The sequence below is a fragment of the Amblyomma americanum genome, chromosome 10 (assembly GCF_052857255.1).
Source record: "Amblyomma americanum isolate KBUSLIRL-KWMA chromosome 10, ASM5285725v1, whole genome shotgun sequence".
Lineage (NCBI taxonomy): Eukaryota > Metazoa > Arthropoda > Arachnida > Ixodida > Ixodidae > Amblyomma > Amblyomma americanum.
The window spans coordinates 55226425-55238525 of NC_135506.1; the positions used below are offsets into that span (position 1 = coordinate 55226425).

Here is a 12101-nt window from a genome sequence, read left to right on the forward strand (position 1 = left end):
GCGGCTATTTTGCCAGAGTAGGGCCTGGCATTAGCCTTCACCTCGGGGGCAGCAGGCACTGATGGGTTGAGACCGTGCGAGCGGGTGGCCTGATTCGGTCCGTGAATCACCGTGTGACACATTGTACTCCGCCTCACACCCCCTATACAATATAGAGTGTCAGATATGTCTTTACTGACACTTCTCTTCTGAAGTGGGAAGGAAAATTTTACCCTCTGTTCTTTTTTCCAACATGGCAGTTTCAATGCTAATGCATTAAATAATAATAAAGAAAGCGCCCTGCAGGCAGGGGGGGGGGGGGGGACATTGAAGGTTGTGTCGCTGGAAAGGAGCTAGAGATGAAAACTAGCGGTGAGTAGCGTGGATAGTCAAGGAAAGTGGCCAACGTCACTCATGTCGCAGGAGAAAAGGAAAAAAGAAATGACGCGCCCGTATATTTAACGTGGTTCAGCCAAATGCGAATTAGCAGTGCTGGCACTCCAGTTTTCACTTCGGTTTCAGTTAGAGGCTCGGTTTAGGAGCGCATTGCGACACCGATGGGTTCTGAATGCATCACGCACGGATTAAAGTTGATGTAAAAGATTACATCTAAAGCACAGCGCGAGATACTGGTAGTTAAACGCGTGGGATGTTTTGCTGCGGCGATGACGTAATGGTCTAAGCAGCGGCCTGCTCAGCTGATCTGTTTGCGCCGTCGCGGGCTACAAACTCACTCGCGGCCTCAGAGCGTTTGGCCATAAAGGTTCCTGGCAGGTTGCCTACAACCCCGTGAGCACGTTGCCACCATGCTCCCCGTGGCGGGCCGGCCCCCTGCCAGAGGCTTCGGACACACAAACGTCGCACACATAATCTGAGATTGTGGGCTTGTGCGGTAGCGTACTAAAAAGAAAAAAAAATGCGTGCCCCTGCAAGCATCAGATCGCAGGGCTTGAAACATTCACTCAGTACTGTATTCTAAAGCGCCAGCATGTAATCTTTACATTCATCACCTTGAGAGAAAAAAAAGCGTTTGAATACATTTGCACTGCTTTTGATCTCACAAATTTTCGATTCATAATACGTCTATCTGGATAAAAAATACTTAGGCCAAAAACGCTTTTATTAATTTCCAGCTAATGAAAGCATATGTGATGCAGTACCTCAAATCTGACACTTTTCAACGCCTAAATAACAGGCCCCAACCCTAATGGTCACAAAGAGACGGCCACTACAAAGTTACTGAAATACTTCCCCGCCTCTGTCCTGCATTATTCACGGCAGATGAACAACGGCCCTAAGAGGAGGAAGCGTTTTTTTTTTTTCTCTGTGGTTTAGTACCAGCCTTGAATAGTGTTTTCTCTCCTCCTGTTCCTCGGTAAACGTTTGTCAACGGTCAACAGCGCCAGGCAGCTTTCTATTCCTTCAAGAAGAATTCTCTATAAGCCACACGCCAGACAATTGTTATTAGCTACCGTCTGCTACAACATTATTTATACATACAGCATTGAAGCCCCACCCACAAAATAAAAACAGCATCCATTCGTAACATAACTTTCAGAACCGGACGTGACGTCAGACAAACGGGAAACGACAACTATAGGCTTCGATGTATCTACATTTCGTCTGTGTCGCCACCTTTAGACAATTTCGGGTAAACATAAAACAACCCGAAGATATCGGGTTGAGTGCAGAGAAACGTGTAGGGGTGCGCAGACACAACCATGACAGAAAGACATAAATTGCGATGTTAAGGCATCAACAACATCTAACGCGATAACATCGCAAGTCATAATATAGCAATGTGTCCCCGTTGATTTTCGTTTGTGCCGTTTCGATTCTTACTGATCTTTTGTGTATGTGCAAGGCTCGTATGTTCATCCCGTTCTGCTGTGTTTCCGCGTGGGCTTTGTTCAGGATCACTTGTCAATTTCTCAGCAGAAGCTAGGAACAGAAGACCAAAGGGAGGTGATTCTGAAGGATACAACATTAAGATCCTACTTGCATGTCCTTGCATTTACGGAGCCTAATATGCAGAGGTAATGTACGATTCGAAAGGGAAGAATCCCATCATTTCCTGCGACAGTCTTTACAAGTTTATCTGGCTTATTCTCTCATTTTTCATGCAATCATTTGATATCCCCGATAGCGCTTGCCTGAATAATGTTCTCTCGCCAATGCCGATTGGTTCATTTACTGCTGGGTCACCGTGCAATCTACAGCCGGATGCTCTTTACTCGAATGAAAGGTAACAGCCGTGACGTTAGCGCCAGGAACGGGCATGAGCACAACAAATCATTCTTTACTCATGTTATCAGTAGATCCTTACGAAAGTGTTAGACTGAGCATATTTGTTTGGAGCATCAAAAAATGCTTCCTGGGTGTTTTCTGGGTGTTTGGCTGCAGGTAGCTGCCAAATGGTGCAAGTGGGTGAGAGACACAGCTTCAATCTTTCCAAGAAGAGGGGCGCATCCTGTAAACTATATTTTTATTTATCTTTTCCCACAGTAAATTGTGTAGGTTGGGTTGCACAGACGTTGCGGTGTAGCGTCGGGAGCTGGAAGTGAGGCTGATGATTCCGTTCGTCCTAAGGGGGGTAACCAAATACAGAGCTTCACTGCAACCACACCGCGGCGGTATGCATTAACCACGCTTGGGAAGGAAGCCATGGCAACTACAAAAAGCCTAGACCTGAGAACTTTGATCTCACTGGATAAGACCTCACTTCGGGTTTTTTTGAAGAAGTTTGAAGACCTGACGCATGAGGCTGATGTTGATTAGCGGACTTCTCTCACAAATTCTTGAGCTGCAGTAACCTACCTCACCGCAACCTAATCTCATTCCTTAAATATAAGTTCAATTTGAGGTTGAGGTTGAAACCTCACGAGGTTTCTCACTTCTGCCGAGGAGTCCTCGCGGAATAAATTTGAAAAGACTTGTGAGCGCGTATTGCAATGTGTTATTTTACTTTAGCATAACTTCCTGAGCGAAATGTCTGTGTCATAATGAATATGCATAAAACCTTAAGAAAAACCTTTTCTTAGTTCAGTACAGCTAGAATACTACTCGGAAACTGATGCTAGAAAAAAAAATGAATTTCCAGAAACACAAGTATTTAACAAGCAGAACCTGGGAGCATTTCGCGAAATATACAAAACTTAGGTTATTTCCTAACCCTTTTTTCAGTCTCCCTCTCAAAACTAGATGTTAATATAACAAGTGTATTCAATTTTGTAGTCGGAAACTACAAATTAGGCCACAGAGGACGCAGGTTTGAAAGTCCTCTCAATTATACCGGCATGTTTAGTTCCCTTCAAACCCTTCTTTGGCCTATCAAAGTATGAATTAATGAAGATTTACGAATATAGAATTTATCAAAACTAAAATTCAACTTTCATAAGTGAATTTGCGATCTTCTATTATCCACAGGTATGCTCTAGAGAACGAGCCGCGTTCATATCGTAGGTTGTAAGGTGGAGGCTTCCAAGAAAACCTATCTAGGGGACCAGAAATGATAGCAACCTTACTGTTATTTACGTGGAGGTAATATACATATACATAATTAGCACCAGCACATGAACCTAGCAGAACTACTATACGAGCTAGGCTACGCGCAGCCTACAAATATTAAAAGCTCAGTTTTGTCCTGTACTAGGTCCTCCTTCCGGATCTTACGAATTCGTACTGAGGAAACCGAATTGCACAATCCTTCGAGCCAATTATTTTCAAAGTTACGACAACGGTAAGTGTCACTTAAATTTGGAACCATGCTCTTTAAGAAAAAATGGAGGAGAGCATATTTGCGAGAAGTTCGAGTGTTCCTTGTCTGATATTCCTCTTGCTGTAGATCTAGGTTTTACTCCTGTTGCTGAGGTCGTAACTGGAGTAGCACTCTAAAAAAGTTAGGAATAAGAAAAGAGCTATGCCTGTTTGCAGATTTCTGATAAAAATTGTCCAGAAGGTTCTCCACGGCAGCAATATTTCAATGAGTAACGAACATAGTGTTGAGAGGCTTAAAGCGGAAGATCTGCATGGCGTATCTAGACGACGTTGTAATCTTCACGATGAGCTTCGAACGCCTAAGGAAGCTAAAGGAAGTAATAGATTCAGTTGAGTTTTGTTGGCTTATCTGGAACCGAGGAAAATAACGCTTCGCCAGCAAAGAAATGTTTTATCTTGGGATTTTAGCATCTCGAATGGAGAACACTAACAACTATAAAAGATAGCCGCCGCTATTGAGTACTTTTCGCAGCACACCGGTAAGAATGTACTTCTTATATTTATCGCAATAAACTGCTCACAACTGAAATTTGCGAGCATCTCCGCACGCATTTCCGAGAATTCCAGAAGTTTTACGGAAATAGATGTCCTGTTTTGACGGAAAGCACTGAAAATCGAATCAGTACTGGTGAGGATGCTAAAACTAACATTCGCAAGTGCGCCAACACCGTGGACCAGGTGCAGTAGTCGTTAGAACAAAGCACTGACTGCGATGTATAATCGCGTATCCCAGCAGCTCGCTTTCGAAGGCAATTTTTCTACTACCGGAAAAGAATTCCATCGGATCGTCTCATCTACATCACAGTTTCTTCAATAACTGCGCGCCAAACCAGTCAAAGTTGTCAGCGGCCACCACGCACTTTGCTGCCTTGCCAGTTTGAAAGATCTTTCCGGTCGCCTTGCTCCATGGAGCTTGGGACTTGAAGAATTCGATGTTACCGTTGATGAAGAGTATTGGCGCAAGAACTCCGAAGCAGGCATCCTGTCACTAGCCTCAGCCGACACACCGCCTTAGGATGAGGAAACTGATGACGCCTTCTTATGACAAATCAGTTCCGCCACGTTCTCTTATCAACCCGGTTCGGACATGGAGCTACTGAGTTTCAGTCATGTACCTTAAGGCAAGGGCCATTCACGCCACAAACTGTCTTTGTTATGCTTATGCAGTCACCTTCCAGTGAAGAAAAACTTCGGTCCTAACAACACCCCTAACCTTCTTGTTTCTGAAAGCATTTGTAATGATATATTGTGCGCTTGGAACGAGTAACCGGTAGCTAGTAATCGGTGGTTTTTCCGCACGTTCCACCAAATACAGGAAATGTATTACTGGCAATGTCTGTTCGCTAACGTTGTATGCTAGGTTATGAGATATTAAGACTTTGAACGCTGTGAAATGCCGCTAATGGGACTAGCAGGATTTATAAGACTAAATGGAACTGCAACAAAGTCACTGAAACCGAGCCGTATGGAGGTAATGGGCCCTTTCCCCAAGCCGAACTTCAGTAACAAGTTGGTACTTTGGCGACAGGCTGCTTCACCCGCTAGGCCGAAGCGAAAGCTCTGCCCAACGGCGCAGCAGTCGGTCAGAAAATATTTCGTGGAAGACACCTTCCTGGAATGTGGCGACCCTGAAGTGCTCATCACGATTCAAAAGGATTTACCGCAGAGCTAATGGAAGCCATCTTAAATAGAAAAGCCACCGGAAGACATAGCCATACCACCCATAGACCTTACGGAGCGCTTGAAGAAGACCATCACGAGCATGCAGGCCACGTGTGTCAAAGAAGAACACAAGACCTGGGATCTTCTCTTTCCATACGTCGGCCTCGGCCTATTATTCACCAGCACAGGGGAACACCCAGATAATTCATTTCAGGCACGTTCAAAGGGATGAGCTGACGAAGATCGAAGCTCGGACTCGTGCTGCTGAAAGTCGCACATAAAAGCAACCTCGGCGTCAGCACCTTCGTCCATCGCGGGGAATAGGCCGAATACTGCTCCCGGTTGCACATTTAAATCGAACAGTGCACTGACTCCTTGCCCTGCAACCTGCGCCAACGCCACACGGAATACAATGCAAGTGACCGTGTACTGGTGTGGGCACCCGTTTGCCACCGCAGGCTCAGTAAATAAACCTGGAGTGACGCGAAAGCTGCAGCTGGCCGAGTGGAAGTCGCTCGGTCGAACTGCAAAATCAGTCTTTCGCCGCTGCGATTCGCTGGGTGTTCCATCTTGATCTTTGTCCTTGGACGTGGATTCACTCTCTCCCCCTCTCCACTCCTCCCCCACGTTCGCCACGCTGAAATCTCAAAATGCTAGCGTAATGTAGGCGCGCGGCGCCCACACCAGCTGCGTGCTCTAACGTCATTCCGCGCATGCTCACAACTGACGAGGCGGACGGCGTCTGCTCCGCGCGGCGCGCACTGCCTATGGCTATGAAGACACTCCGCGCATGCGCGCAGTTCGCGGAGCGCTGCTGCCACGGCTCAGCGCGCAGGCACGCTGACCTCGCGAAGTGGCTGGCATAGTGTAGCTATCGCTACAAAAAAATTTGTGTCGCCAATTCGGCCCGTACAAGATCGATTGCCTACTTCGAGAGTTACAGGGCGTGAGCGGAGCAGCACAACAGGGGAGGCTAAGCTGCGCATTTCGTGCGCCTTTTGTTTGAATTCCCAATGAAGAGTCAGACCGATGCTTCTTTAAGAGGTAATGGCGCTGAGAGTGGGTTTATCCACAAATAAATCGGGGTTGGAATTCTCCGAAAATTGAACGGCGGTCAACGCGAAATAACAGCCAGTCAAACCACCGAAGCGATCTTAAAAAGCGTTCCGGGTCTTCGTCTTCCTCGTTGTCATCTTTCTGTGCCGCATCAGGTGCGGCTGTCATAGTTCGCTACTGCGGGAATTTTCGTAATAATTGTTCGTGCTCAGTGCCGCCGACATTTGGCATGTCAATTTTGCTTGTGACACGAGAGGCGGCCTGATTTTTGTTGCAAGATTTTAGAGACGTGCAACCAGTTCTACGATCTTGGAGAGATAAGTACACTCATGCCTTGTTAATAACACTTTGGTTGCCGAGGAGAAGCGTCCATAAAACGACTCGCCCGTATTAGCCAATCGTGAACACAACTGAAATGTTCTGAAAAAAGAAATGATCTTATGTACTGCTTCTCTGACTAGTTGCGGGTAACAAAGTAAAAATCGTCCAATCATGGGAACTGGAGGAGCATTCTTCAAAATTTCATTATCATAAAAATCATGCGATGCAGGTTTTAGCAGGTTTGGAGCACCTACTGGTTCATGAGACGCACGCTGCCGCCTCTTCGTGTGATGAATTATCTTATACTACCAGTGTTCATATCGCAAGAACTCTATACTCGCTAGGCTGACAGCTTCTGAATGTGGTTTTGAAGGAAGTTCATAGAAAAGTTTCCTCGCAGCCGTTCATTCAATGCTGTTAATGCTAAGGGGCGTCGACAAGGCACCTTGCCAATGTGAAGCACGAAATGCCACAGGCAACAATATCCATTAGTACGATATTTCCACTTTCTGTCGCACTGACTTTCGCAGACGTTCAGCCCATAAAGCACCAGGCGGTGCACCTCGGAGGGGCACTCTCCATTTTATATTAATATCTGTCCATATTAACGGGATACAAATACATGGGGCGCGATTCGCTCCATGCACTGTCGCATTCTCTGTTGTTCGGACAGCTAGTTTACAGCACATCAAGACGTATATCTACTAATAAAGTTTGGTCCCCAGCACAATTTTTCCTAATTTGTGCCATCCATATTAACAGAAGTCATATTTACGAGGCACAACTGTCGCTGCTTTCCGCAGCTTATCTTCAAAGTTCTTCCTCATCACCATTGAATCGAGCACGGTTGAGAACTGAAGCGGCAGTGATCCAAGTATTCGATGCAACCGAGCGGTGTTGCTTCGATTGCCGCCGTTACCTTTTGCTCTTTGTGGACGGAAATCAGCCAAATAAGAAGTTTTAATGGTACGCTCGTCTTTGGCCTGCGTGCGTGCTCTCACTCAGCCGCATGACAATCTCAGCCACGCGTTTGATTTTCTACGCTTATTCCCACTTGCGCACGGAAGGGGTCCAGCAGGCGCAATAAAGAATGACAACTGCTCGATGCGGAATAGTTTTTCAAATTATAGTGCTGACATTTAACTCAAGCCAATATTCATTGATGTCCTTAGCTCACTGCAGCCGATTACTTTCTGTTACTGTGGTCTTATGTCGTTATCTTCAATGGCCCCACGGATGGTAAGAAAGAAAGAAATTTTGCATCAGATCCATTACTGACAAATAGAAGTTCCGGAGGAAACGGACGCAAAGTTAGCTATTTAGTCTATGCCGCAGGAAATGGCAGGACTGAAATAAAAACAGAACTGACAAAATGTAAAAGCCACAAAGACACTATTCAAAGACGAGAAGCACGACATCCGTAGATAGCGTTTTTATTTTAAACCATCACGTATACTTCGCGTAAATCTAGTACATTGCGTTTTTAACCTATCTGCCGAACATAATTTAATATCTAGTAACCTGTCCGGAATGGCTTCATTTAAATTATGGCAAATCAGGGGCCCAATAACAGGTCTTGAATGGGAAAAAAACGTGGAGCTGATCATGTGAGTCTAAAAACGCCTCTGGCACGTGGCGCAATTACTGCACTGCGCGCTGCGAAGCCAAATTATCTGCGTGCCTTGTCGCTGCTGAGAGCGCCAGTGACACTGGCCGGGAGCGGTCTCTTTAGAAAGCTTATTTCAAGCGTCATTCTCATGGCTCTCAGGACAACCCGCGAAAGCCAGTCATGCTCACTCGCCAGTACTTTAAAGTCAAAAAGCGGAATGGGCACTTGAGTGCTGCTGGAGCATACGGTGCAAGCGCCTAGCTAGTGTGCCAAAAAAATTCTACAAAAAAGGAAAAGGAAGCATAGTTCTCACTCTGTGCTTCCAAGATAAAATGATGCTTCATAAGCAGCAGCTCGTCATGAGAATCCGTGAGTCCCGTTGTTATTACTACTTTGCCAGGAACGCCTTTTTTGTTCTTTCCAGTACGTAGGGGCCCAAATTCAAGAAAATAAGTCTTGTAAACACATATTTACCTTCGTATAGCAAACAAGTCCTCTTGGATCTTATCTACCGTACTGCTGCAGGCTGATAAAAGAGATAGACGCCGATCTTCAGTTTGGCGAAGGCAATTTACCCGCTGCGGTGACTCAGTGGTTAGGGCGCTCGGCTACTGATCCGGAGTTCCCGGGTTCGAACCCGACCGCTGCGGTCGCGTTACGATGGAGGCGAAACGCTAAGGCGCCCGTGTGCTGTGCGATGTCAGTGCACGTTAAAGGGACTATGCAAAGAATTCAAAGTCGCTTGTAAATGTTTTCTCTGTTTAGAAATGATGTTAATGAGCATTCACACCAAGTATAAGTCTTCGGAACTGAGCCGGCAGTTTATTATAAATTGAAAAGAAAAACGTGTTTTTTAAAATTCGCGGGCCGATTGGTGTGCTCGTAGTGACCGATTTTGAAACTAAAATCGTGGAAGAATGACGTCACACTACCCATGACGTCGCCAGGCCACCACACACTGTCATTAGCTGGAGCCACGGCAGCCACGACGTCACGGGCACACTTCCGGTAGCCGTGAAAATCGTCTGCTCGTGCCGCCGCGCGACCCTCTCGGGCAAGCGCGGGCCAGGGCATTGCCTTCGCGCATATGGTTTCAATTCTCCTCTGCCGCCTCCTTCTGTCGGGAGTTCAGGAGCCACTCGCACGGCTCTTAGTGGGCACGCATAGGGCTCGATGCCCATCGTGGCTGTAAGAGCGAGCAGTCGTGCCTCGAGGTCCGGGTTTATTACTGCTAACTACAACAGACGACAAGCAAAGAAACCCGAAGCGCGCCGCAACCCAGGAAGGCGGAGACCGGAGAGATGCCGCCACGCCGCTGACGCTGCTGCTGGGGGGCTAGGAGCGACAACCAGAAGTTGCAAAGCAAACGTCATCTGATGACGTATTCACAGGCGGGGCACAGTCCCAGACCTCTGTTCTTTATTTTTGTCTGGTGCCCCGCATGTATGAGTTGAGGGGGGAGAGGAGGAGCGTAATTTTTAATCGTCTATATCTTCGTTGTTATTGATGCTAGCTTAAAAATTCTTGCGTTGGGGTGACGAGTGATTAAACGCCTATCGCTCGTCTGCTTTACGTAATCTCAAATAATTTATTGCAAAGTTCCTTTAAAGATCCCCAGGTGGTCGAAATTATTCCGGAGCCCTCCACTACGGTACCTCCTTCTTCCTTTCTTCTTTCACTCCCTCCTTTAACCCTTCCCTTACGGCGCAGTTCAGGTGTCCGCCGATATATGAGACAGATACTGCACCATTTTCTTTCCCCAAAAATCTAATTGTCAACGTTGGAGCAATTTCGCATCGCAAGCACAACATGGTTGGATATTTATTAGTTGACACAGGTTCATACCACTCGTTTTAACTGTGCGCTGTTTTTGCTTCTGAAAAACGGCTCAGTGAATGACCAACGTCGAGATATATCTCAGACTAGGCGCTGGCTCCTGTTTTGGTTCTCTACTAGTAAAACGGCAAAATCACAAGAGTAAAATAGGATAATTTCTTGTCATTTTTTGGCATGCTGTAGAAAGCCTTCACTGATGTTTTAAGGCCACTGACACATTTTTCTTTCTGGGCAACTGCCCTTCAAACTTTCAGGCACTGCTGCTCTTGCAGAAAGGGACGACGAAGATGGTCTAAATACTGGAAATCTACAGGGAGACTGCATGTTGTGGGTGAGAAACGACTTACCCGGCACACCAGACGAGAAATGCAAAGTGCAGTTTGAGAAGTTGTGCAACTCTACTGCACGCCACCATTTCGGCACTGCAAATTGCCAGAAGCGATCTACTGAACGCAACTTAACGAAGGAAACCTGAACATCAGGAGATAAATGCCACTTTTCGACAAAAGGAATAAATGATAATATTAGCCTAGCATTTCTGCGAGCAAATGCCTCTTCTTTCTAGACAAGTTTTTATAGTGGAAGGAGTTTTTGTGCATTTTTATATTATTGACATCTGCGTTTTAATGGGCTTGGAATGAGTACAGAATCATAGCTCACGTAAAAAGAACCTGAATAAAACACCGACGTTTCACCCATAATGTGTTTATGATTTTTTTGCAGCTCTTTGTGCACTTTTTACACATATGCTACCACTTTTTCACATCGTAGAAAGTATAAATATTTTCTCTACAAAACCTATCCTCATAGACAGCAGTCAAGAAAGTATCTTTAGGTTAATACCACTCTACATGCTAGGTTATTTACGATCCTGCTGGTTGCGGAGAGGAAAACATAGTTTTGCTTGAAAGAGCACTATACGCAAGTAATTTAATTCTAATCGCTGCGGCACTCGCTGAGCCAGTTGGAACATGCCATACTTTCGTGTTCGGGATGAGGATTTTCCCCTAAATACGTATATGATACGTATACGCAAGGAAACATATGTTTACTTTATTTTGTTTAATTTGTTTTGTTTGCGCAGTAGCAGGAAGCGCTATTTTTTATAGGTGTGATTGAGCTTTACTTTTGGCAAGCATTCTAGCATGAAGCACATAAGCTAGCATTTCGTGATAGAGTTGTAATCTAAGATAAATCTCATGCTTCACTCAGTTTGGTTTCTAATTGTAGCAAACGTGTTTAATTCGCAGCAACCAGGAATCTCTTTTGATATTCGTATGATCAGATTGACCTGCGATATGGTAGCCACCAAAAATTTGGCACCCATTCTGTGCATGCTCAACGTGTTCGCACCTATGTCATAGCTAACTTCCTGCATGCAGGTACTACTACAGTGGGTAACTTTATTTGCCTCAACCAGCATCATGCAGGTCTATGACGCAAACACGCACATAGATGCACACACAAGCAAGGACCCAGCCTAGAAGTACCCCCGAAAGGTTCTCTCGCCCGCGATTTGGCCATATTTGCAATTAGATACCCAATTGCTGTGCGCACCAAGCGTGTCGATCGGCTAGTGTAAGGAGTGCTTGCTGTTCCGGTCATTGGCACCGGATGCGCTTACATGAAAACAAGTGTAGAAGAAAATGGCGTTACGGAAGCAAATATTTCATCTCAGAACTGCCGTTCTTGGCTTGTAAATCTGTATTTTTATTGTTTTCTACTCATGATTCGTACTGAAGGTTTTCTACCGCTGTTTGCTGCCAGTGAACCAAGTCATTTTGAAGACTTGCACCAAAGAAGAACTTAAAATTACTGCCTCAGCAGGTCCCGTAGGGTAGTAAAGAACGTATTTGGTATT

General features: G+C 45.6%; 2 protein-coding genes across 3 annotated transcripts in view; one reads left to right on the forward strand and one right to left on the reverse strand.

The window, feature by feature from the left end:
• Positions 1-10730, forward strand: part of LOC144107037 (uncharacterized) — a 45724-nt gene extending 34994 nt beyond the window's left edge. Inside the window, exons 4-5 of one of the 2 annotated variants that reach the window (XM_077640020.1) lie at positions 3632-3718; positions 10495-10730. In XM_077640020.1, coding sequence (XP_077496146.1) covers positions 3632-3718; positions 10495-10715 — 308 coding nt within the window. In that variant the 3' untranslated portion in view covers positions 10716-10730. The remainder of the gene's footprint in view (positions 1-3631; positions 3719-10494) is intronic. The other variant, XM_077640021.1, reaches the window with a different exon arrangement.
• Positions 1-12101, reverse strand: part of LOC144107038 (uncharacterized) — a 439706-nt gene that overhangs the window by 18594 nt on the left and 409011 nt on the right. The gene's annotated exons all lie outside the window — the stretch shown is intronic.